Source organism: Cetorhinus maximus, chromosome 1 (genome assembly GCF_964194155.1).
Source record: "Cetorhinus maximus chromosome 1, sCetMax3.hap1.1, whole genome shotgun sequence".
Classification (NCBI taxonomy): Eukaryota; Metazoa; Chordata; class Chondrichthyes; order Lamniformes; family Cetorhinidae; genus Cetorhinus; species Cetorhinus maximus.
Genome location: NC_135879.1, coordinates 64,381,142 through 64,408,281, shown reverse-complemented (window position 1 = coordinate 64,408,281; position 27,140 = coordinate 64,381,142). Strand labels below are relative to the sequence as shown.

General features: G+C 45.1%; 1 protein-coding gene across 7 annotated transcripts in view; it reads left to right on the top strand.

Moving 5' to 3' along the window:
* tmem154 (transmembrane protein 154) overlaps nt 1-17,483 on the top strand; it is a 72,312-nt gene extending 54,829 nt beyond the window's left edge. For 2 of the 7 annotated variants that reach the window (XM_078541400.1, XM_078541377.1), the window contains exons 4-5: nt 2,668-2,753; nt 8,497-8,738. In XM_078541400.1, coding sequence (XP_078397526.1) covers nt 2,668-2,753; nt 8,497-8,642 — 232 coding nt within the window. In that variant the 3' untranslated portion in view covers nt 8,643-8,738. Of the gene's footprint in view, nt 1-2,667; nt 2,754-8,496; nt 8,739-8,766; nt 9,117-15,327 lie in introns of those variants that run through there. The other 5 variants (XM_078541395.1, XM_078541383.1, XM_078541389.1 and 2 more) reach the window with 5 other exon arrangements.
* The last annotated feature ends 9,657 nt before the right edge of the window (nt 17,484-27,140 follow it).

Sequence of the window (27,140 nt, the reverse complement as noted above, 5' to 3'; positions counted from 1 at the left end):
GTGGGAAAAGGTCTGGCAAATGAAGTATAATGTGGGCAAATGTGAAATTGTTCATTTAGGCAGGAAGAATAAAAAATAAGATTATTATATAAATGGTGGGAGATTGCAGAGCTCTGAGATTCACTGGGTGTCCTAGTGCATGAATCACAAAAGGTTTGTATGCAGGTACAGCAGGTAATTAGGAAAGCTAATTGAATGTTATCATTTATTGTGAGGGGAATTGATTACAAAAGTAGGAAGGTTATGCTTCGGTTGCACAAGGCATTGGTGAGACCACATCTGGAGTACTGTGTACAGAATTGGTCTCCTTATTTAATATGCAAATGCATTAGAAGCAGTTCAGAGAAGGTTTACTGGACTAATACTAGGATCGGGCAGGTTGTCTTATGAGGAAAGGCTGGACAGGCTAGGCTTGTATCTAGGTTTAGAAGAGTAAGAGGCGACTTGATTGAAACCATTAAGACCCTAAGGGGTCTTGACAGAGTGGATATGGAGAGGATGTTTCCTCTTGGGGGAGAATCTAGAACTAGGGGTCATTGTTCAAAAATAAGGGGTTGCTCATTTAATACAGAGATGAGGAGAAATTCTTTTCTCTCAGAGTGTTATCAGTCTTTGGAACTCTCTTCCTGAAAAGATGGTGGAAGCAGAGTCTTTGAATATTTTTAAGGCAGAGATGGATAGATTCTTGATTAACAAGGGGGTGAAAAGTTATCAGGGTAGGCAGGAATGTGCCTTTGCAAAGAAGGTTACAATCAGATTTGCCATGATCTTATTGAATAGCGGAGCAGGCTCAAGGGGCCGAGTGGCCTACTCCTGCTCCTAATTCGTATATTTGTATGTAGGACAGATCTGAAACATGAAGGATAGAATTTCAGTTGGAATCCATGTGGAATATGTCAGAGCTGGAGGCAGTTGCAGAAGAAAAGGATATGGATGTAAAAAGATGTTTTGGTATGTGCTTGATCAGACACAAGAAGTCGCTCAGCTATTCCCATTTACACCTCCTCTAGACCCATCTTTTGTTTAGTTACTTGTTGCATTATTACCCTTTTGCCTTGCATCATTATTCCTCTTGTCCTTCCATCACCTATACCTTCCCCCTATCAGAGACAGCTTGCCTGCTAATTTATTTTGGAGTGGGCAGGTGATTTATTTAAGTGCGTGGTCCCTTTAAATTATTATGTGGTAACTTGAAGGACCTGACTTGTGTGCAGCCTGTGTGGCTGACAAGGATCAATGATTGAACACCTTCCCCTTTTGTTCTTTTCCTCCCCCCTCCCTTTCCCTGCCCCTGGACTCGCTTAAAACCTGTTACACCTGTAACATTTTCCAGTCTGATGAAAGGTCAGCGACCAGAACTGTCAATTCTGCTTCTCTCTCCACAGATGCTGTCTCACCTGCTGAGTATTTCCAGCAATTTTTATTTCAGATTTCCAGCATTGGCAGGATTTTGCTTTTGTACAAATATCTTGCAGTTGTTGATAAACCATAAACTGGGCATGTCCCAGCAAACAACAATTTTACCACAGGTTACATTTTTTTCTTTGAATAAAGCAGAATAGTTCCTATTATAGGCATGAGCTCATTCAGAGCCTGCAGGGTAGATTGGACTTTCCACACATTTACCTGAATCAAGCAGAACCAAACTCGCTCAAGACATACCCCCCTCTTCAGCATTGGCCAGTATTTGCAGGTATGCAGGGTGAAGTGTGTTGGCAGCTGTGCTGAGCGGCTGATTGCAGCTTCCTGCTACAGTGTGAGTGAGTGAGCTGGCTGAAGGTATTGGCAGCTCCAAGAAAATCAGCCTGACACAACAGCATCACTGCAGGGGTGTTCAGTTGCATGTTAGCTCTTTCAGAAAGCTCCAGAAAGTTGTTACCTGAGAAACCACAATAGAGAAAAAATAGTTTCGCCACTAGTTACAGCATCCTGTTGTGCTAATCATAACTCCAACCCACGAGTGAGTGGTCGGGGCCGAATATCCTTGCCCCTTCTGCCACACTCCTGCTATAGATCCAACAGAAAGGCTGCAACATAACTGGAAGCTGTCAACCACCCTGAACTAGTAAGGAAGTTCCCAATGGCCTTGTTTTGTATTAGACCTTCCACCTTCTCTACTTAAGCCTATTGAAATGGGCAAGGCAGGAGGCGGGACTGCTCATGCCGAAAGTTCCACATCCCTGTCATCACAGAAGCCCGGTGGAGCTCCTGAGGCTTGGGAAAGGAAGAGGCCTAGTTGTCTCTGCAGTGACAGCTGTGGGCCAACCTGACTTGTGGCCTGGGCCTTCAAAGACTTGGCAAGTAAAAATGTTTTCTTGTTTTTAATCATTGACCATAAAATCACCTTTGGGGACCTAGCGGCCCCTCCAACTGGCAATGGATGGGCCTATGCAGGGAGGTGTCAGAGAATCGCTCCCAAATAGGGGAGTGGGGACTTGTCGGATGTATGCGAATGACTGGACTTTCCTCTGGTCATTCAGCACCAGAGGTTCCCAGTGTGTGTGGTCGGGGTGTTTGAGTGATGTGTGTCTTGTTGGGATTGTGCTCTGAGAATTTTCAGCCCTAATAATTTTGATAATGCGTACTTTTTGATAGATGAGATGTGATGCTCTGATTTTTAAAACTGAGTAGTAACACTCACGACTAGTAATTATTTCCCTTTATAAGCCCTATTTTTGAGGAAGATGTAGCTTCGGTGATGGAAGTCGAAATGGACGAACTTGACAGATGGATGGGCAGCATGAAAAAGATGCGTAAGTGCACAATCATAAAAGACATAATCTCTCAATACGGTCAACTCCTCCCCTTTTAATAATTTTAATAAGTTATCCACGAAGGAGACTGTAGGGCATTGGGATGGCAGGTGGAAGCCATAGTTTTGAATCTGGTCCAGATTGACATTATAAAACTCTCTCTACCTGGCTTTGCCTCTCCCTTCTCTCTCTCTCTCTTTCTAACGGCCCTCTCCCTCTCCCTCTCCCTCTATTTCTCCCTCTTCCCTCTCCCCTCACTCCATCATCATTATATTCTTTATAAATTTACCTAAATGACATATTTTAGATTCTAGTGCAGAAACATTGGGCTGAATTTTACAACAAGGCCGCAGGTCCCGGCAGTGACACTGGACATGGGTCCAGTGTCGCTGCCGGCCGGGTATTTAATGGCCGGCCACACACTATCTCAGGGCAGCCGACCAATTAACTCAGGGGAGGCCTGGGGGCCAACAAATGAACAATGGAGGCAAGAAGCAATGCTGTGAAGGTGGCAGCTGGTGATGCTGGCCTTGCATTCATTGCTGCCCGCGTTCTTAAAGAGCCTCTGTCTGACTGCTCCCCGCGTTCTTAAAGAGCCTCTGTCTGACTGCTGCCCGCGTTCTTAAAGAGCCTCTGTCTGACTGCTCCCCACGTTCTTAAAGAGCCTCTGTCTGACTGCTGCCCGCGTTCTTAAAGAGCCTCTGTCTGACTGCTGCCCGCGTTCTTAAAGAGCCTCTGTCTGACTGCTGCCCGCGTTCTTAAAGAGCCTCTGTCTGACTGCTGCCCGCGTTCTTAAAGAGCCTCTGTCTGACTGCTGCCTGCTGGGAGGAGCCTCTGTCTGACTGCTGCCTGCTGGAAGGAGCCTCTGTCTGACTGTTGTCTGCTGGAAGGAGCCTCTGTATGACTGTTGTCTGCTGGAAGGAGCCTCTGTCTGACTGCTGTCTGCTGGAAGGAGCCTCTGTCTGATTGCTGTCAGCTGGAAGGAGCCTCTGTCTGATTGCTGTCAGCTGGAAGGAGCCTCTGTCTGACTGCTCTCTGCTGGAAGGAGCCTCTGTCTGACTGCTGCCTGCTGGATGGAGCCTCTGTCTGACTGCTGTCTGCTGGAAGGAGCCTCTGTCTGACTGCTGTCTGTTGGAAGGAGCCTCTGTCTGACTGCTGCAGCCAGAAAGGCAGAAGAAAGGGAGGGCCATGGTTCACCTCTCTACAGCTTCTCCAGCCTGCAGGACCTAGGCGGGGGTCTTCTTCCTCAGGGACGAGAGGAGGAGACTGGGCTGCTCAAGCCTGGATGGAGACTGCAGAGAGGGTCAGCAGCCGTGGGATCGCCCGGAGAACTTGGATTCCATGCCACCAGTGCATCAAAGACCTTCAGTCTGCCAAGGTGAGTTCTCTATACATATTTCCCCTTGGGGCCTTGCATGGGGGTCAAGAAGCAGCATATCATATCATGGCTGCATCTCAGTGAGAGGCACCTGTCTCTCACTGGTGACCCTCCCTCCCCACATTGTCCCTCAAGAGCAACCACTTGTAGGAGGCATTCATGAGCACCCAACATGGGCCACCAACATTCGTGATTCTGCAAGACTCTTAACCACAGGGTCTCACTACCCTCTAAGTTCCTCACCCTGTACTTTGGTATCAACAGCATGAAACAAACTATGGATACAATTTCCACTTCATGTGGAAAACTTTTATCAACCAGCAAAGCAATAGTATATACTTACAACACCAGTTGCTTAGTAAGACCCATGTGCAGGAGTTCATTCCTGGGGGGTTAGACTGCTGGACAAATTCTCCCACACAGCTTCCCTGACTGATCAAGTCACACTTCCTGGCTGCAGCAGCAATATCCTTGGGAGCTGTGGCTTTATCCCCTTACTGACCCTGGTCTCTCGGCATATAAGGTAATGTCTTAAATCAAGTCATCCAAATGGGTTGTCAATCCCACCCTGGCCTTGCAAAGACCACCTGCTGGCAGTCATTTCCTGCTCTCAGTAGGGGGTGTCTCCAGGTACCTGCCAGCAATGGATATGATTTCTGTATCTTGGTAAGGCAGGAAGAAACTCATTCACACATCCCCGAGAGACCATTGTCTTGGTCAGTTTCTGTAATCAGAGTGTCTGCTGGTAAGCCACTGCCCCAGTGACACGACCTGACACGCCTGTGTCTGTGAATATATCCTCGTTCAGTCTTTATTTTTAAAAAGCTCCGTATAAGCCTCAGCATTGATGTCCTCAGTCAGAATTTTTCTCTCTTTGTCTGACATCCTCCACACTCCATGTTCCTACCACCCGGTGTTGGCTCAGGATGTTGGTCCACCTCACAACTGGTTACATTTTAACACAAGTATACAGATTAAACAAATGGAAAAGAAACAAAGAAAGGCCTTGCAGCATGACAGAAATACACAAAATATCAAAATGCCTAACATCTCCATGGGGAAACCAATGGAAACTTCTTTCTTGTACTTGCAGGAGAAGACAGCACACAACAGCAAGGAAAGGCCAAGAGCATTGGAGGGGAGCTATATCTGCACATCCCAGCCCTCCGGGAGGGGGAGGCCTTGGAAGTGGCAGAGCACCAGGGCAGCCACGTCATTGCTGATGATAAGGCAGGAGTGCCAACCCACAGGGCGAGTGAACGAGTGAGGGGCACACGAGGCATAGTGCTCATATGTCCTCCGATGGACACATGGAGCCCCACAGCAAGAGTAGTTAGGAAGAGGAAATGTGAAGCCTTTAGCGTTTCAATGTATCTACTCATGCAGATCAGAGTCAGACCAAAGCGTAGAGAGCTGGAGAGACCAGGGGACCCCCCTCTGAAGAGAAGGAGAGGGGGATCAGAGTATGCACAGTCACACCATCCCCCTGCACCATCAACCAGCACAGATACACTCATGTCAGTGGACATGTGTTCACAATTAGATTAAGGGTTACAACCTTGTGAGCACATCATAGACACGCCTGAACAGCTGATGGATACTGTGACAGCTGAGACCCCTGACTGTTGGAGGACAGTGGGAGGCGAGGCCCATGCTGAGCCCCAGGCTGATGATGGGTCGTTGGCAACACTCCAAATGTTGCAGCTGCAGCGTAAAGTAAGGGAACATCTGGCGGAGCTGCCAGACACTTTGCACACCCATGCAAGGACGATGGAGGAGCCCATCCATGCCATGAGTGCTGCCATGCCTCAGGTGTGTGTGCACATAGCACCCTCCATCAAGAGGCTGGCAGCCCTCATGGAGAGCCTGATCAAGAGACCACTCAGTGGATGCCAGAGATACACGCAGAACTGCATACCATTGCCTTTTTCATGAGCTAAACACAGCAGTGGCAAGGTGAGAGGGGAACAAGGCAACTGGAGTGCCCATCACCTCCACTGACAGGGAGGCTCAAGTGTGCCTTGAAAGGGAGGAGGAACAGATGGCTTCTGCTTCTGGGTCTTCTCTCAGGGGCTCCGAGTGTGAACAACAGCTCCTCAGCCCCTCTGCCAGTGACCCCAACACCTGCAGTAGCCACGGCTACAGCAAAGGGCCCTGCATGACAGGGCCTTCCGGAATTCAGGCAGCCAGAGGGCGAGCATAAAGGATACGCCAAGCCATAGGGCAGCACGATCAACAGCCTGGCTCCACATCAGCTGTAGGTGCAGGAGGAGTTCCTGGTGAATTAAGAAAAGTGCCTAGCTGGGTTTCACAAGTAAACGGGATATGTCGATGTCAAGTTTCGCATTTGTTGTGTCATTCTATAAAGGGTTTACGTACTAGTGTTACTTCTCCTTCCAATTCTTGCTGCCCTTTGAGATCTTATCTACAACCTTGTTCCCTCAATGGGCTGGAAGCGATGGAGTAAGCTGTGGTTGATGAACTCCTCGACCTTGCCATTGTTCTCTGTGCACTTTGGCACTGGGCAATAGAGTGCAAAATGAAGGAGGTGACAGCAGAACTGCATAAAGGTAAGGCTTTATGGAAATGTTTCTGCAAGGGCCTGAGGGTCACAAAAAAAATCTCTGTATTAGTGCCTCCCAAACCTCCCTGCACAAGCCTCATTGGCTTTGCCTGTGGCCCCTCATCTTGATTCACCTGGTCAGCAGCCTCCTCTGTATCCTCATCGTCGGAGGAGGCATCGCAATCCACGAGATCCTCATTGACCAATGCCTCGCCCCTCTGCAGTGCTAGGGTGTACAGTCCTCCACGATGCACAAGACCCTTGCTGGGGCATACTGGATTGGTCTAGGCACTGGAATTGCATCTTCAGAAGACCAATGGCCTGCCCGATGGTCACTCGGGTTGACCCATGGCAGATGTTGTCCCTCCCCTCTGCATCCATGCATGGAATCCTCACTGGCCTGAGCATCTATGTCTTTAGTGAGTTGCTCTTGTGATCCAGTCTCTATTCCTGGAGTCACACAGGGGGCCAGGAAAGCTGCAGCAGCTGGGACTGCCGAAGTATGTATGCACGTGCCTGTTTCCCAGGAACCGGACACACACCTGAAGAATCCATCCCCAGTGGCCACCGACCAGTTGGACATTCAGTGACTGGAAACTTTTCTTCCTGAAGGCCACTGGCTGGTCAGTGGAAAGCTTGATGGACACACGCGGGCAGTCAATGACACATTGCACCTGGGGGAACCGAGTGATGGCCCCGTAGCTGGTGGACCACTCCGACTGACTATCAGGGTTGGTCCTTGAACAAGGCTTAGCTCACCTCCTTGATGCAATGATGGGCTTCAGACTGGGAGATTCCACACATATCCTCTGTAGAACTTTGGGAACAGTTGGAGGTGTAGTTGAGAGCGCTGGTGGTCTTCAGCATTGGGTGTCCACATGGTTCTTTGTACATCCTGCAGCATGGGACAGAGATCAGTGACTGCTCTCTGGAGATCTGGAGAGTTGCAGTCTTCACTGACGCTGCTGCTCAGACATCTGGAGACAGTTCAGCCTCGGACAGTAGACTGTCTCGTGGGAATAGCCTCTTTTGTGGCAGGAGGCTGTTGGTGTGCCCCTCTATGTCCTTTTCTGGTGTGCCCACCCCAGGGCTGGCCCTCTGATTTGTCCTGAGATTGCTGATGTCCCACTGCCCGGGTCTCTCTCCCTCTTTGCTGCTGTGCCTCCTCCTCAATGGGGGTCCCCAAATCCTGGGTGTATGAGGCCCATGACAGGTGGTCCCTCTCCTTGTGGAAGGCCACTCTCCTTGGTGCCACTGCCCCAATGGAACCCTGGCAGCATGTCCCTGCAGTGCTGCCACCTTTCCCCACTCCTGCCTTCAGTTTTCAGTGCTCGCATTTCTCCACCCTCCCTGGCCCCCATCCTGATCCTCCTAATGGCTGGCTGAAAGAGCCAGCACCGAGTTCCTGCTTGCTCACTGTCTTCATTAACCAGGCCTGAAGCCACATGGTCAGTAAAATCAGAAATGTGCCATAAAATTCCAGTTAATCAGCTTTTTAAATACTTTAATTGCAATCCCGCTGTGTTGATGCGTGAAATATTTGCAAGTTTTTGCACTAGTAAAATCTGGAAACATGTACAGACATCGGACTTCCAGTTCAATGTGTTCTGTGTGGATTTTATGCACCCTAACCGCCAAACGTGTCCTAAATGGTCCCGTAAATTCCAGCCAGTATTTTAGTTTTCAGAAAAGCCTCACAGGTGCACAAACTACAGGTACCCCTGTTCTCCAGAGTCAAACTCCATGTGGCATTTGATGTGTTGCTGTGTTTCACTTCCTAATACACTCCTAAATCATTTCAGCTCAACAGGAATGTTCAGCAGATATCAACGAGGACAAAAACCTGAAACCTAACTCAAGGTATGTGATAGAGAGAGAGAGAAAGAGCGAGAGAGAAGGAACCTTAAGTTTTGTAATTCTGATAGAAAATGTATCTACCTGTATTTAACTCCATGTAGTACATCCATGACTATATAACATTTAAACAAATCATGCATAGATTTTTTAAAATTATGCTTGTCACAGGTTAATTGAATCTCTTCGTTATTTGACACCAATCAAGTTTATATTAGATTGTATTTCACCACATAGTCGACTGGAAAGCCATAATCACACGCACTGTGGCACGTCACGGCAAGAGCTAACAGGAAGTGGTCTTGAGTAAAGTGGCAGCACTAGCACAGAGCAGAGTAAATCACCAGAGGCAACAATTAACTCAGGAAGACAGAGCTCTGAGCAACAGAAGGATGATTCATTGCACTTGGAAATGAGAATTAAAAGAAATATTGAGATTTCATTTGGTATTAACAAGGACTTTAGCACTGCCATATCCTGACATGTTGACACTTTAAGAATGCAAATGGCATTCATCGTCATCGATATTTGAAACGTTCTGACATAATAAAAGACAATGTACGCACAAGCTTTATCATTACTAAAACTATATACATCAAGCATGCATAGGGCTCCATGACAAAACATTTTGATGTTAGAATTCTCCTTTCAAAACTATGAAGGATTGTGGTCAAGGTTTCTGGGTGTGAAATTCAGTTGCTGTTTTTTGATCCTGCACAGCACTGCCAGCAGCTTCTGGCGAGGCCTGTTCAAAACACTGCCCACATGGGCATTCCCAGTGGGTGCAGAAGCCCATGAAGCAGCACTATCCTAAGCAGCTGATACAATGCCAAGATCCCAAATTTGGGCAACACTAGTCCTGGCGATTAATTTGTTCACCACTCTACAAAGGTCAGGCATGAGGCTTCAAGATGGGCCATGCTCGAGTGTTTCTTAAACGGACACACACCCAAACTGCCAGGAAGGGAATTTTTGACAACATTTTCCATTGTAAAGTACCTGGAAGCACTCTGGGGTGTTTTTGGAAGTTGTTTGTGAGTTCCTGGATTTGGCAGGGTGTGTTGCTGCATCCTCGCAAGGAGGGCAGAGGACCAGGCTACCTGCTCACGCAAAGGCTGAAACAGGTAGCGGGACAGCAGTGACAGTGCCTCTGGGTTTGTAGTATGACAGGGAGATGGAACAGAGGCTGTGGAGTGAGCAAGCTCCCGAAGGCTGTCCAGTCAACCAGGCTTGCCCGCAGCCTCATAGGGAGGATCCCCTGTTGACAGGCACTCAGTGCCTGATCACAGGACCCCACATCAGGAAGAGGGGAGGCAGCTGAAAGCCAACACCCCCTTGCCTCCAACACCATTCCCCCACTTCCGGCAATTGCCTCCCTGTGACTCCCACCCCATTCCACTCAATGTCTCCAGGGATTGAGCGTCCAATCACTGGGTAGGCCCTGGAGTAGTCACTGCTCCTGGTGACACTGCCTCTGCTTGGCTGGCAGCTGTCGGGGACAGGATTTCCACCCTCGATCCCATGGGAGGCACAATGTTGGCAGAGACAACGCAGGGCTCCCATCAGATCTCCAACCGGTGGGGTGGGGGTGGTGGGGGGAGTACTGCTGTCACAGGAACTACATCCCAGGCCTAGTAACAACACATAAGCTCCTTCACGTCATAAAACCAATTCATCAGCGGAATTCAATGTTCCCAATGCAGGTCCCACCCACCAGTTAGAGAGCCAGTAGGAAATCCACATCATTTCAGTGGGGGAGGCCCGACCAGACTAAGTGCCTCTCTTGTAGTATAAGGGTATTTAGTTTAGTAAGGGTTAAGGTGGGGCTGGGGAAACAGTATCACCCCCATTATGATGCAGAGAGTCACATGAAGGTAGACTGTGTGTAGACAGTCTGAGAGAAGTCAGCATGAAGATAACACCTAGTTAGGGCTATACCTTGGAGATATGAATATAGTTGTGTGTTAACAATAAGCAGTTTATGTTCCATTGCACAAGCCTCCAGACCTCTTAGTGAGATACCAAACAAACTTACATCATGGTGACAACCAATGAACGAACCCAGAACCAAAAAAACAGGTAAAGAAAGTAAAGAAACGATAGTATGACCTGAGCAAAGTGCACCTAATCCTCAGAGACAGCTGGAGAGCAACTAAAAAAAAGCTCTGTTGGAGATGTGGAGACAGAAGGGCAGAAGAGAGATCCACTGTGCAGCGTAAAAAGACGCCACCAGAGCATGTGGGGGTCCATTGCCAGACCTGCATGCAGAGTTAAAGGACTCTGTCAGATCACAAAAGGGTGAGCTAAGGCCAAACCTGACCAGACGCAGAATCAACAGATCTAGACAGATCACAAAAAGTGTGAGCAAAATTCACTATAAGGCTGAACCAACCTTTTAAAAAGAATCAAGACACTAATCAGGCAGAGCATACTGATTGTTTAACCAGCACAGCTGGAGAATGCTGCAGCTGGGTCTAGCGCCAATGCCATACCAAATGGCAGCCCAGCTCTAATGAACGGGAAAAAAAATCAAAATCAAAGGCAGAGAAAAACAAATCGCCTTCAAATTGATTTCCCAAGCTCAGAGAAACAAATCATTGGCCAAAACTGATCATTTAAAAGGTTTCATGCAGAATCACAAAGTTTTAAATACGGCTCTGTAATTGCAACAGTTGCTGAAACCCAGTAAATGTGGGAAGATGAGAAGAAAATGGTGACTGCAGTTCCATCTTGAAAAGAAAATTAAAGCTGTACTCCCCTGTTCTGGAAAACAGCCACGGATAGTAAATTAAAACTACCTGACCAATTTCAGCTCATGCAAGGGCTAAACCAGATGCAAAATTGGGTGGCTTGGATAAGAAAATGTTTAGATTACAGGGATACATCAGGATTAAGTAGAAAATCAGTGAAAGGGTATGTTAATACATTCTTGTGCTTGTTTAGTGAAATTGCCAGCAATGTAATCATAAAACAAGATATAAATGAATCTTCAACCACATTTGAGATACTAAAAGCTTTTGACAAGTATTTTAAACTCTAAGTCATGGAGAGCGAAGATCCCCAATAAAGTGCCAAAAGGGCAAAGAGACACCAGAGCAAGGTAGACAATACCCAAGCAAAACACAGGATGGTCATAGGCCATGTCTGTGCAATGAAATGCAGGAGCTGAAGAATTTAGTGCAGAGGAAAGAAGATGATGAGAAGCAGCCAAAAGATTTAAAAATAGAGCCTTTTGAAAATGCCGAAACAGTACCCAAACTGTAACAGCAGCTGGCAGGTGGCTGTGAATGAAGGAAAGTTACCTGATGTAACCCTAAAGCAACAAAGCCTGCCAAAAGAAAATGAAGCTATTCGACAGAAAAATACTTGTATTAGAGCTGAGTTGGAAGAACTCAACCAGAAGTATAACCAAGCACAGCAACAGGCAGAACAAATACTCAAAGAAGTCACTGCCCTGAAAGACTTTTTGAAAAATCAATACTTGGTCCTGGAAAAACATGAAGAGTTAAAAAAGGTGTTGAATACTTTTTCAGAAAAAGCTGCATTAGAACTATCAGCAGTGAAAAAGCAATGCACTGAAGTGCAGCATGAGTTGGCAAGAGATCAACAAGAAAATAAACAGTTGAAAGAACAACTAATTGTCTTTTAAGATCAAATGCAAAAGGTTAATACAACCCTTTAACAGCATGAAGAAATGAAGACTGCCTTGAACAGCAGAAAAAAGTTGAGAAGACTGTTGAATTACAAGAAAGCTCGAGATGAAGCAACTGAGCTTCACAAAGAAAAGGAAAACCTGTTGAAGGAACTTTGCACACTACAAGGATCATTCAGGTCAAAGTTTGTTCCTCTGGAAGATTATGAAGAGAAGCAAAGTAAATTTAATGTCACTCTGAAAGAACTGAAGAACCAGTTGGTAGAGAAGAGTCAACAATTTTCAATATTCCAAGCGGAAGCCAAGAGGTACAAGAAAGAGACTGCAGAGCTGAAGAAAATTGTTGGACACTTGGAAGAAAACTTGGAACAACATTACATTTCCAAAGATATATATTAAGAGATAGAAAGCAAGTTGTTAATGATATGGGTGAAAAGGATAAGTGTGTGGAAAAAGTGATGAGGAAGTATGCAGAGGTCGAACTACAAAGTGAAAGACTGCAGGAGGAAAAGGAAATGATGAAGAATTCTTGTGTACAGGTGCAACATAAAGTAGAAAACTTGCAGCTCCAGTTCGACAGTGAGAAAAAGAGCTCTCTACCACTGTTGCAGCATACCCAATTGAAAGTGAAGATGAATATGGATATTGTTAAGCTGAAGAACTAGCTGAGTGGAAAAGAGGAGGCATTGAAAGGAAAAGCTATAAAGCTTTGCAAGTTGCAAGTGGATAATGAAGCCATGAGTAGCACAATTACAGAACTTAAACAAGTTAAGACTTTGCCAGAGACAGACCTACCTAACAGTGAAACCAAAATGAAGCACAAGGATAGCTCTGCTGCAGGCAGAGAAAGGAAGGATAGAAATAAGATCAGAAAATGTAAATCCGATGCTGAAGACCAAGGAACAAGAAGGAAAGGCACTGGATGCTTCAAACTTACTGAGAACCATTGGGTTGTTGAAAGATGACATGGCTAAAGTGAAAGTCAAGAACCTAGAAAGTCAAGAAAAACTGGAACAGTTCCAAGAGAAAGTAGGAATTCTCACAAAAGAGTGTGAAGAGTCTCAGGAACAACTAGCAGAAGTAAAATTTAAAATGTTAGCTTGAAGAAAAAACTGTTCAGTGAAGGGAACCAACTTTCACGTGCAGAAGATGAGTTTGTTAATGACAAATTAGAACTTGATAAAATTCAAGTATCAGAAGCCTCTATTAAGTATCGTGATAAATGCCTAGAACAGGAAAAGGAATTAATAATGAATCAGAACAGTTGGTTGCATGCAGAATTAACAACCAAAACTGATGAAATGTTGGAACTTCATCGTGAAAGGAGCAATGAAATTCTTGAACTTCGATCAAATCTGAAGAACATGAAAGATGAGATGTGCAGTATGAAACAACAAATCCAGAATTTAAAAGCAAATAAGGAAAATTCTAAGGAACAGATTGAAGATCTAATGGGTGGAGGAGTCAAAGGAGCAGTTAGTGACCATGGAAGAAAGATTCTGAAAGGAACTAAATGCCCAGGTGATGTTGTTAAGCTTATATAAGAGATCAACAGGTAACTCTGAAACAAAGACAACTGAACTTACCAGATTAGTTGCTGAGCTGAAGGAAAAGATTAATAGGCTTGAAAAAGAATTGGAAAATAAGAGAGAGTAAACAAATAATTTGCTGAAATTGTGAAACAAGTGGAAATGAAGGTTCCATTTTTAAAACATCAACTTCCGGAAGAACATAGACTCCTTGGAAAAAGAAAATCCAAGTCTACTCTATGAGTGAACAGAGTGAACATTCCCTCCACAAGGAATGGGATAAGTCAACGGTACCTGGTCAAAGAAGGCGGATTGTCAACAAAGAACATAACACTAAAGAGCACAAGATGAGAACCAGATGTTGAAACCCGAGCGTTTGAAATACTATGCTACAATTTCAACTCTGAAACAACAAGGTCAGCCTGAAGCAACTGAGACTACCACTCCTCTGAATGGGAAGAGAATGAGATTTGGAAAAGTCATAAAATTGAGAGACTTGGGGAGAGAAGTGGTAACATGAAAATATTGTAAATATATTGGGTAAGTGTTTTGGGGGGAGATGTAACATAAGGGTATTTGGGTTAGTAAGGGTTATGGGAGACTGGGGAAACAGTACCGCCCACATTATGATGCAGAGAGTCACATGATAGTAGACTGAGTATAGAGAGAATCTGAGAGAAGTCAGAATGAAGATAGCACCTTGCAAGGGCTATAGCTTGGAGATATGTATATACTTGTGCATTAACAATAAACGGTTTATGTCCAACCACACAAGACTGACAGTGAGACAGCAAATAATCTTACAACATCTCTGGCACTTAACTGGCCAGCATAGGGCCTTCCCCAGGATTTAGGACCCCGGGAGTGGAAATCCCGTCCGCCGGCCAATCAATGGCTGGCAGCTCAGCATGACAGGCAGCATCACTGGGGGCAGTGCTGTTGCCAGTAATTCAGTGAGAGTTTCACTAGGGATCATCACGGGATCCCTGGAGAGAAGTGAATGGGGTGGGTTGGGGGTCACAGGGAGGTTGTTGCCATTGAGGAAGGGAGGGTGCTCAGATGCAAGAGCAGGAGTTGCCTTTCAGCATATCCTCTTCCCAAAGCTGGGTCCCTCGATTGGACATGACATGCCTTTGAAAGAGGGATCTTCCTGAGACGCTGCTGGCACACCTGGCAAGGTTTGCTGGGTGACCATCAGTAGGTGTGTGAAACGCATGTGAGTTCGGGAGAATCCCTCAGATACCACTAAATCCAGGTGGGCTCGGGGATAATGTCCTTCAAGTGGCTGAACAATGAGCCTAATTAGCAAGGATGATGAAGGAAATAGAAATTAAGATGAAGCAGAAAAAGGGTGCGTATGACAGGTGTTGGTTTGATAATACAAGTGAGAATGAGACTGCATATGGAAAGTTCAGAGAAGAAGTGACAAAAGGAATGCTATTTTTAGCAAACATTGGGTTTTCTATCAATGCTGCATTTACTTGGTCAAACAGAACTTTTTGTGAATGGTGGTGTGGGGGTGAAGGGGTACATTATTTCTTTATGATCTGTGCAAGCTCCTTTGTGTCTGATAACTGTTTTTACAAATTCTTTTATAGTGACCCTGAATTATGAAACCTTTCTAAAGGTAATTGACAAAGACTGATTCCTATCATCGAACAGAACAGTTCATTTGCACAACAGCATGTCTGCAATGGTTCTGCTTTCATAATGCCTATAGATCAAAATTTCACAATTTTCTTAAACAGAGTTTGTTTTTAGTTTGTTGACCAACATTTTTAATAAAAGATAAAAAGGATAAAAACTGCAAAAGCTGAAAATATGAAATTAAAAGAATAAAATGATGGAAATGAACAGAAGGTCTATAAACATATGAAAGAGTGAATTGATGAAGGGGCTCTACCTGAAATGTTAACACGTCTTTTTTTCTCTTCTCCTGCTGGCAGAGTTGTTTATTCCTAGAATTTTCTGTTTTTATTTTACATGTAACTGTCCTCTAAAGATAGATTTGTTCATTATTAATGATTCCTGCAGAAATGTATTTAACTTCCTAAGCTTTACTCAGATTCTGTTTTGAGGATGTAGCCTGTTCGATAAGATAAAGGATGATGAAACAAGAAATGAAACAAACGTTAGATAGAGAGGGATAAATAACATATAGCATTCCAGCCAATCCTTTACACTTGTTAAAGCAGTGCTATTGGATCTAAAAATGTAGAGGCAGTAGGTACTTGTGGAAGTAAATAATATTTCCAAGATGTTGACTCACTCTGTTCACTCCCTTTTTATCACAACAGTCTGTAAAGGCACTCCACCTGAGCCCCTGTCCTAACTCCATACTCCCTTCACACACCCAACTACACCTGCTTCAATACACACAGAGGGTCTCTGAACGTCTTGCTAACAAAGGTTGAGGATGAATAATGTAAGATCTATGATTAGGTGGATATTCATATAGACTTAATACAGTTTGTGCAAGAAATGGGCTCCTTGGAAAAGATGGTCTTTTCTTGCTGCGTGCTTGCTTATGTTATAATTCTTATGAAATCTAACTCCAGTGCATAAAACCACTCAAACCTTTTAGGAATGGTGGAGGTCTAAAGAGATATAAGAGTCCATATGCACAAATCACTAAAGTGTAATAGTCAGGTACAGAAAATAATCAAAAAGGTGAATTGTATGATAGCCTTTTTAAATATAGGGCTAGAATGTAAAGGGGGGAGAGTTTTGCTACATTTATTAAAAAAAAACCCTGGCTGGACCCCTCTGGAATACTCTGTACAGTTCTGGGCACCACATTCCACACTTGGAAGAAGTGCAGCACATATTCACCAGAATGTTACCAGGACTCCAAGCATTAGATTTTGAGGAGATTACATAAACTAGGCTTGTATTCCCTGGAATATAGAAGGGTGAGGGGCAATTTGATTGAGGTGTTTAGGATCTTGAAAAGAATTGATGGGGCAGGTTGAGAGAATTTTTTTCCACTGTTTAAGAAGCTGTCGTGACCTCAAAATCAGAGCCAGAACATTTTGTTGAGAAGTTAGGGAACACTTCTTCATGCAATGCCTGACCAGATTTTCTGTCATGCCTAAGTTATTTTTTTTTCACAGTTTGATATGAAGTCCAGAAGTATAGGAGAACTCCTCCCAACTCCAAGTACTCTTGAGGGGCAGTCCCCTTTCATTGCCCTTTCAACCCCCTCCCCTAGGACTTATCTGAGAGCCATTCCTGACAAGATAAGCAACCTGAAATGTGTCTTGTTAAAGTGAGTGAGCTGTCCCTTGTGGCACAGCAGGCGCCGGTAGCTCGCTCAGGTTATTGAAATGAGACTCGAGGTCATTGTCTAAGTGGCATACCAAATTCTATCCCAGGGAATGAGGGAATGAGAAATGCTGTGGGTAGGCCTGAGAGTAGGAGGCAAAAATAATTCAAGCATATCCTAATTCTTACTGCACTTTGCACTGTTTGTTGCATTTATGGGTATATTATTTAACCAACACACTGACTTTATCCAATTGTATTAATTCTGGAAGAAAATATACCCGCAAATTCTTTAGTTTAAGTTAACAGCATCTTTAAATTAGGTGCATCAGTAGTAAATGAATATATGTTTTTATTTGCTTTATATAATACTACAATGCCAAAGTTTTTGTATTTTTGCACATTCAGTAAAGCCGATACTTCATTTTATAATAAAAGTTATTTCCATTCTTCAAACTTAGAAATACTAAATAAACAATTTTTAAAAGGATCATTCTTATTTAACACCTTTAGTGTTTTGGCTTTATTGAAGTTTGCATATCCTAACTGGACTAAGAAAGTATGTCAGCATCAAACTTAGCATTCAGATGTTCTGATTTTTGCCAATTTCAATTCGTGCCGTAACTTCAACCTGTGTACAGCAACGCTTTTACAACAAAAACCAACATGACAGACGGAAATAGAAAGGATAACTTTAATCCATTCCCTCACCACTGGGCTTGGAGGTGGGCGGTTGGGGAGTGGGGGGGGCAGGGGGGAGTAAATTGATAAAAATGTGAAACCTGGTCCCTACCCATTATGTATGCACCTTTCAGTTGTGACCATGGCAGGGTTGGTGGCGTTGAATCATCTGCTCTGGAGAGGGCATCAGTGATTTTAATATTTAGATGAGGCTCTGTTCCTCACATTTCAGGATGATTTGAAATTAATAGCTGCAGGCCGCATTTTCTAGAGGTCAGGAAACCCAGCCACTAAGGAGAGGCTGCCACAGATAATTGCTATTTGGAACACTGTTTGTAGACTAGGAGGAAGAGAATAACTTCCCCAGGCAGCTCCTTAAGCAAACCTGCCGTAACCTAACTCCCCCAGCATTCTTCAGGCTGCTCCGATAATCTAGAGACACCCTCTACCCCGAGCAGGCCCTGATCTTTCCCTCCCTTCTCGCTACAGAAATCCCCCAACTCACCTCCTCAAAATGCCCTGATGGGTTCCAATTGCTAGGAACTGTTCCCAGCTACAGCATTCAATTAAATTGGTTTTCCCACCCAGAAGCCAGCTAGGTGCCTGGCAGCCACCCAGCCTCTCCATCTGGCTGGCTGGCTGCTGGTGAGAAATGGAATAAAGAAATGCTAATGAGGTCCTGTTGTTAAATTTGACAGGACCTTCCGTGTTCCCAATGCTTCCGGGTTTCCCAGCAACAAACATGTGACCCTAATCCCGCCCCATCTCCTTGTAAATATGATGCCCAATCACTCCAAGACTGCCTGTTTTGCGTTCATGGAAGGGGAATTGACATCCCACTGTCTTTGTTGCTGAGTTTCTAGGCTGTCAGCAAAATTGATCATATATGCTTAAAATCATATTTTTAAAATTTGCAATTAAATAATCTCAAATGTATTTCATAGCAGAATCATTCGGGAGGGGAAAACATATCACTCAGAGTTATTTGGCAGTAAAGAGGATTGATTTACAAATCAACAAAGCAGAAGGATGCAATATAATGTCCTGTCTGTAATTCCTCACAAAGTGGGTCTCCAAGCACAAGTTAGATTGCCATCGGCCAACAGCAAGCAGAGTTCAGATGATTTTCAGAGTGCATTTATTTGTACTACAACTGTACCACTTTTTAAAAATTCACCCTCAGTTGTCCTTAACTGTAGCAGTGCGGTTGCTGCTTGTATCATAAATATACAGTACCCGAAATCCAGAGACAGGTCTAACCAAACCAAGGGAAAGAATACAAGAAAGATTTGCATTTGTAGCATCTTTCCCTACCTCAGGATGTCCCGTACTGCTTTACAGCAGAGGGAGAATAAAGGTCCCATCACACTGCTCCGGAGTCAGACTTGGCCCTAACACTAGACTTACACTAAACAAATTTATTGCCAACGTGAAGCCAAATAATTTACAGCGTCAATGTACTCTTACAGTAATATTCACAACCCTCCCAGAATGAAGGGAATCTCTCAAAATCAGGGGTTCCGCCCTGAGTTCTGCCTCCAGCAATCCACGAGTTTAGCAATTTATCCTGCAAGTCCCCTTCTTTTGCCCTTTTTCCAGTCTCCTGGGTGAGAATTTTCCTCCCGTCGGGGGGCGGGGTTGTGCAGGGGCGGGCGTGGATGGGCACGGACCCAATCAATGCCCCCGATCAGGTCCCTACTGCCATTTTACGTGGGCGGCCAATTAAGGCCCGCCTAGCGTGACATGCGCCCGGAAGCGCTGAGCGCTCCCTGTGCAGGCGGGTGGGATTCCCTGAGTCAGGGCTGTGCTCTTTCATGCATGCGCGCAAAAGAACGCAGAAATCTCCCTGAGGCACCTCTGTGATTAGCTTAAGTTTTAAACATCTAAATAAAGAAAATAAACAATTTTAAGACCTGTCCCCTCATGTGACAGTGTCACACGAGCTGGGACATGTCAATGAATTTTTAAAAAAAATTTTATTCCATTTTTAAACACTCATGAAACCTCATCCTGCCCGTGGATGAGGTTCCATGAAAAATGCAAAGGCTGCCTGGGCTCTTCGCCTGCCCACCAACCTTAAGGTTGGATGGGCAGCTCAGTTTATTAGTTAAATTAGTTTTTAAATGGCCTTAACAGGCCTTTGACAGTTCAGTGGGCACACAGCCGAGTCGGCTGCACGCCCGCCGAACTGAAAATCTAAATGATGCGTGGTGACTGCACGCCCAACGTTATCCCGCATCATTTTACGCCTTGGCGAGCGGGCCCTGCCCCCGCTCGCCAAGCAGAAAATCCTGGTCCTAATCTCCAATCCCTTAATCTCTCATCTCTCATCTCCCTTTCTCTCTAAGAGCCCATTCCCTGTCTCTACCTCTCTCCCTAAGCCCCCATTCCACCTTTTCCATCTCTTCCCCTCTGAGCCCCATTTCCCAGTCATTTGTTTTACCCTCATTGCCCATTCCCTCTCACCTCCTGAGCCTCATTCCCCAGTCTCCATCTCCCCCTGCTGAGCCCCCATTCCCTAGTGCAGGATCAGGAGATTGAACATTAAGGAAGAAATGGGGATAGGGGAATAGGGAGAGAAGGGGACTGGGGTCAGGGGTGTGAGCTGGCGAAGGGACAAGCATTTCCTACAAAGCTGGTATCAACAGCAACATAAATGGTGAGAGAAAAACTGAGAGGAGCAGCCAGTAAAGGCATGAGTGAAGCGTGGGGACCTTAGTGCAAGACAATTTCCACTGGTGGGCAAATAGGGAACTAGGGAACAGAGGCCAAGGATTCTCATAAGAAGAACCGAGGAAGAAAATGGGAGGAATGTTCTTGAATTGAGAGCTATCACACCATGGGATCCTTCACTACATGTGGTTTGTGGTCAAATTTAATTTTAAAAAGGGAGGAGATAAATTTTTGAAAAGGAGGAATACAAAAGGATTTGAGATGAATGGAGTGAGTGCCAGCACTGGGGGCCAAATGTCCTCCTCCTGTCCTGTATTTTCTATAGCCTGTGAAAACTCTCTTTTCTCAAGACTGAACCCAGGAAGTGGTTTAGAAATGTTGATGCTGAGCCCTGTGAGAAGAGTATTCATGCCATCTCTCACTCTGGCTCAGGTCAGTCTGTGTCAGCCAGTTTTGATGTGTGAAGTCCATGAATAAGAGGTTTCCAGTTCATAGTTGTCATCTTCACTCAGAACTGGAAATCAAGGAGACAGGTAAATGGATGGGGTCAATTAGTGGCATCAGCTGGGAGCTTGACAGCACCTTATCCTGGGCTATCTAGAACATGGAGGGACAGTTTCAGGATCATTTAGGACTATGTCAGGCCCAGTAAAGGCACGTCATATTCATAACTTTTAAAACAAACTGCACTCAGTGTGGAAACTTCTGGAACTGACATTTCTTTATAAAATTGACAATGATGGGCTGCTAAAGATAGCCACCGAGGGTCACCGGACTCTTGGTCTCTGGATTCAAAAACTGCCACAGTGTCTCAAAAGGGCAAAAGGACACATTCCAAACAAGAGGCCTCACTACCCATCTCCTGAAACCATCCAAAAAGCTATTTCCTGACTTGAATGGATCATTCTGAAACCAAGACAGTGATTGTCTCAAATCCCCAGGGTGAATGTCTGTAAACAATAATCCAGGTTATGGCTGATCAACTTAAGCCCAACACCACACTTAGGGAGCTGTGAAAAACCATATGGTAAGGCAGCCTCGTTGGTCTCCATATTTTGAATCTTTAAGTGCTGTCCGCAAAAAGGCGCACAACAACTGCAGAAACAGCAGCAGCAGCAAGGGCAGCAACACCAGTGCCTTAAGAGCTGGAGATCGTAACATTGTAAGGTCTTCATGTCAGTTCCCTTTCAAATCCACTAATACAGCAAACTGATCTCCTGATAACAAGACTACAAGTAACTAACTCCGTGACCTGCAAAAAGTCCATCTCTTCGATAGAATCCGGCAGCGACTCTGGTGTATGACTTTGGCTATTGAGTTCACCTAGACTACACTTCAGGAGTGAAAATGTCCTCTTCATCAGGCCTTCAATGTGTGTTTTCCAAGACAAGCTAATCATGTGAATTATAAACTATTATTTTTTATTGTATTTTCCTTGTATGTGAATGTGTTTGTTTTTAAGTGTTTTGGGGGGTGGTGGGTGATGGTTGAGTGAGTGACGAAATGTTAGATGTTCAGGTGAATGCATGAATAAACAATCCAGTTTACTTTAAACCCACAAAAAGCTTGCTGCTGGTTATTCAAGTCCACACATACTCAGGGGTTAAGAAACACACACCTCTTCCTTTTCAAAACACCTCCTGATTACGGACAGTAAGGGAAGGAAACAGGGGTTTCAGTTCTCTCTCATCCCGACCTGTAACAGCTGAGATAAGGAGAAACTTCTTAACTCAGAGGGTTGTAAATCTTTGGAATTCTCTACTCCAGAGAGCTGTTCAATATATACTCCATTGTTCAATGTATTTAAGGCTGAGACAGGCATATTTTTGATCTCTCGGGGAATCAAGGCATATGGGGGGCAGCAGGAAAGCGGAGTTGAAGCCCAAGATCAGCCATGATGGTATTTAATGGCGGACCAGGCACGACAGGCTGTATCACCTACTCCTGCTCTAATTTCTTATCTCTTTATGTGGTTATAAATTTTCTGTCTGCGGTTTCGGGATAAATTTCAGTGGGTTATTGGACTTCTACTAGTCACAGGTAGGATATCAGGGTATTGTAAATATTAGTACCAGTGAGTTATAACATTACTGTTGGCTATTAGGAGAATCTGACTATTATTAGTATTGCTGTCAGTTATCAGAGCAATTTATGTGAATTATAATTAGCTATTGGTGGAATCGAAGTTAGTCCCTCCTCTGATTTCCTCTCTGTAAATCATTCCCTCACCTTCGATTTCCGCTCTTTGCCTGCTCACCAATGGCTTCCTGGCCCTTAGAAGATCTCGAACATATGAACATACGGAATAGGAGTAGGAGTAGGCCATTCGGCCCCTTGAGCTTGCTCCGCCATTCAATAAGATCACGGCTGATCTGTTTGTGTTTCAAATTCCACGTTGTCATCTATCCCCGATAACATTTGATCCCATTGCTTAACAAGAATCTATCTACCTCTGCCTTAAAAATATTCAGTGACTCCGCCTCCATTGCCTCCTGAGGTGGAGAGTTCCAAAGCCGCACAACCCTCAGAGAAAAAATTTCTCCTAATCTCTGCCCTAAAAGGGCACCCCTAATTTTAGAACAGTGCCCCCTAGTTCTGAACTTACCCATAAGAGGAAACATCCTTTCCACGTCCACCTTGTCAAGGCCATTCTGGATCTTGTATACTTCAATCAAATCACCCCTCACTCTTCTAAACTCCAGCAGAAACAAGCCCAGTCTGTCTAACCTTTCCTCATAAGACAACCCACTCATTCCAGGTATCAATCTAGTAAACCCAGTATTCAAGATGTGGTCTCACCAATGCCCTGTATAACTGAAGCATAACATCCTTACTTTTATGTTCAATTCCACTCATAATTAAGGATTGCATTCCACGAGCTTCTTAATTACTTGCTGTACCTGCATACTAACTTTTTGTGACTCATGTACTAGGACACATAGATTACTTTGCACCTCGGAAATCCGCAGCTGTTCTCCATTGAAGTGATACTCTGCTTTTTCATTACTCTTGCCAAAGTGAACAACTTCACATTTTCCCACATTATATTCCGTCTGCCAATTTTTGCCCACTCACTCAACCTATATCCAACTGTAACCTCCTTACGTCCTCTTCATAACATACTTTCCTACCTCTCTTTGTGTCATACATAGTTTCCTACCTATCTCACTCAACAGCTGCTGGTGTGAAACCGCGAGCAAAGAATTTCACTCTGGGGATCCAATTTTTATAAGGTAAAAGGAATAGTATTTGTAGAAGTCATGTGATCAGATGTCACATGATCAGGTGTTATATGGTCAGACATTACATAATTAAAACCTCCAGCCCTTTAACCAGAGTTGGCAACCCTACAATATAGATGAAGACAGTTAGAAGAGGGATTAGTAAAACATTTTTCGCAAATAATTCTTTGCATCTTATGTATGAAGCTGTGTGCACAATCCTTTGATCAGCAAATGGGATGTGGCAAAAGGAACCAAGGACAGATGTAATTCTGACCCCCTTCCCTGCCCAGGGATTGGGCTGGAAGATGGAGGGGCTGTAGCATCAGGAGGAAAAGCAGGGGTTGAAAGCCTTCCTGACTGCCCCCAATTAATTCGGCGGGGAGGGGAGGGGGTGGTTGGGGGGAAGATCAAAACTGGCTTCCTGCCCAGAGGCCAATTAAGATCTTTAAGTGGCCAATTATTGGCCACCTAAGGACCTCATCCTGTTGTTGCTGGTATTCTACCAGCAGCAGAGGGGCGGGAGGCAAGGTCATATGAGGAGGCTGCCCAGTAAAAGCTGGGGCCACCTTGCGGGCTCAGGGGAGGGAGGGCCTCCCTGATCGAGCACCCTGTTGCCCACATAGCACCCCCAACAATGGCAAGGAACACCCCTGCTGAAAGACCCCTCTGCCTTGCCCTCATAACCAACTGCACCCACCCCCCACTCCCACCTTGCAGTTAAGCTGCCTGACTGGTCCGAGCAAGCTCAACCAACTTACCTGCACTCCAGAGCCTCCTCTATGCTGGCTGCTCAAGGCTTCCAGCCGTGGCCACCGCTCCCAGTGGTGCTGCTGGGACTGAAGAGTTACCTGCCATCCGATTGACTGGCAGCTCTCAGAGGCGGAGCCTCCAGCCTTAAAGGCACAGAAACCCCGATGGCAAGCAGTTTACTGCCTGATTGACATTGAATTCCGTCAGCATCTTCTATAACGGACATGGTGGGTCTGCCCTCCTGCTTCCATCCGGTGGACAGGCACCACCTCCAAGGCCATTAAATTCAGGCCCAAGAATACAACCAAATATCTCTTAAGAATTAAGAGCTACTTAGAAATCTATGTTTTCAAAAATCTGGGAGATGTCGGTAAAGACAGGCTGCAATACTGGATAGGGCCCAAAAACAGGCATGGGGATTACATTGCATAATTAATCCATACCCATTACTTCTGATGCATGCAGCAGAGAAACTTTGCTCTGCCTACTGATTTGCATGATAGCTAAACACGCTGTTGTGTGGCTGCACACGCAGGGACAGAAATTTAACCAGTGATAGCACTACTTAAAGCCAGCCTGCATTTCATAAAGCCAAACTGCACCTCTTAAAGGGCCAGTGCATTCTAGCTCGAGCAGGTGCTAGAATTGATTGCCGAAGAAAATGTGAGCTTGAAGAACACTCAACGATGGCACAACAGGACAGACAAAATATGCCAAGGTCTCTGTCCTGTGCTCGCACCCTCGTAGGGGTGGCGGTTAGGAGGAAAGGAGTCCGCTATCCAGAAGGAGCCAGGTGGCCCTCCAGAAACGGTGGTCAATGCCAGGAATCTAGCCTGAGGACCTGCATGCAATGCCGCAAGAAGACCAATTATCTGAAAACGAATGGTCAAGGTCAGTGAATTCATCCTCAAATGCCATCTCCCACCAACTGTACCACTAGCCTCATGCTCAGTGCACCACACTCCCATCACTCATCTACCAATAACCTCTATCAACACCAAGAATACATAATATTCATAGCTTCACCTCACCCTCAAAACTTAGCACTGTCTAGGTCAATATAAAAATTAATAAGGGTAATGGACCCAGTGGAAACACCACTCCAAACCACCTCTTCATCTGAAAAACATCCCTATTCTTAACAAGCCTTCTGCATGTCACATTTTCCATATGTTTCCCAGAAGTTGAGATATATAACATCTGCTTGGTTACCTTGATCCATCTTCTCTGTTACCTTATCAAAGAATTCAGTGAAGCTACTAAGACTAACAAATCCATGAAAGCTCTCATTGACTAACCTGTGCCTTTCGAAATGAAAATTTATTTTGTCCCTGATAATAGTTTCTAATAACTCCCCCTCCACCAATGTTAGGTTGACCGGCCTGTAGTTTCTTGGTTTACCCTTCTTCCCTTTCTTGAATAATTAGCAACCCTCCAGTCCTCCAACACTGCTCCTGTATCTAATGAAGGTTGAAAGATATATCTCAAACACAAAGACCTCTGTTAATTCAAAAAACTGGTTATTATATAATTAAATAGAACCTACAGCACAGAAACAGTCCATCTGGCCTACTGGTCTATGTCAGTGTTTACACTCCTACCACACTAATAACCTGTTCCTACTCTACCTCATAATCTCCTTCATGTAGGTCTGCAGTATCCCCTTAAATACATCAATGCTCTGCTTCAAAAACTCCATCTGACCGTGAGTTCCACATTGTCACTCAGTAATTTATGAAATTCCCCTAAATTCCTTGTTTCTCTATTAGTGGCTATATTGTATTTATGTCCCCTTGTTCTTGACTCACCCACAAAAGGGAACAATGTGGGCTGAATTTTACAGGCCACCGTGGTTGGGAAAGCAGGCAGGTGGACCTGTAAGTTAGGGCGCTGTGCCATCAGTAGCATGCCCGCCACCTGCCCTTCCGCTCCACCCCACTGCGATCTTACGAGTGTCAGGCGAAGCATTGAATGGGTCACTCATCCATGACCCAGTCGAGACATTTAAGTGGGCAATTAATGGGCAATCATCCTGCCAATGCTCTGCTTTCATGGGCAGTGGAAGAGGCCCATCGTCAACGTGCAGCCTAGCAGGTTTAACCCAGTGGGCTGCTGGTCAGTGAAAGAGGAGGGGTGCCCCTTTCTGGAATTGCCAATTGGAGGTCCTGCCCCACAGTTCTCCCTCCAGAGTTTTGCCTCCCCACGTCCACACTCCCTCACTGCCCTCTCCAACATGCCCCCCACCTCCCCATCCTTCACCTGTCAGCCTGGCCCCAGCAAGGTCTCGGACATCTGAATGTCCAGGTCCGTTGCTGAACCGCACCTCCTTGGCCTACCCGCCTCATACTAATTAAAGGTCCGTCACCTGAACAATTAAAGCAGGCCAGCCAGCTAAACAGAGTTAATAAACTGGTTATTATATAGATGTATGATGTAGAGAGTCACATGATAGTGGACTGCGTATAGTAGAGCCTTTCCTTTCTAGTAGAAAGTGTATCCCCCTGCTTGTTCCTTCAGCAGCCCCTCCTCACCCCTGACATTTACACTGTAGTATAAGCGTGTTCGGCATAGGAAGGGTTAATGTGGGATTGGGGAGAACAGTACTACCCACAGTATGATGTAGAGAGTCACATGATGGTGGACTGTGTATAGTAGAGCCTAGCAGAAGCCAACATGGAGATAGTACCTAGTTAGGGCTATAGCCTAGAGATGTATAGAGTTAAGTGTTAACAATAAACACTTAATGTTTAACTACACAACCTCCAGACCCCTTAGTGAGACACAGAACAAACCTTTACAACAGACACCATTTGCAGCCA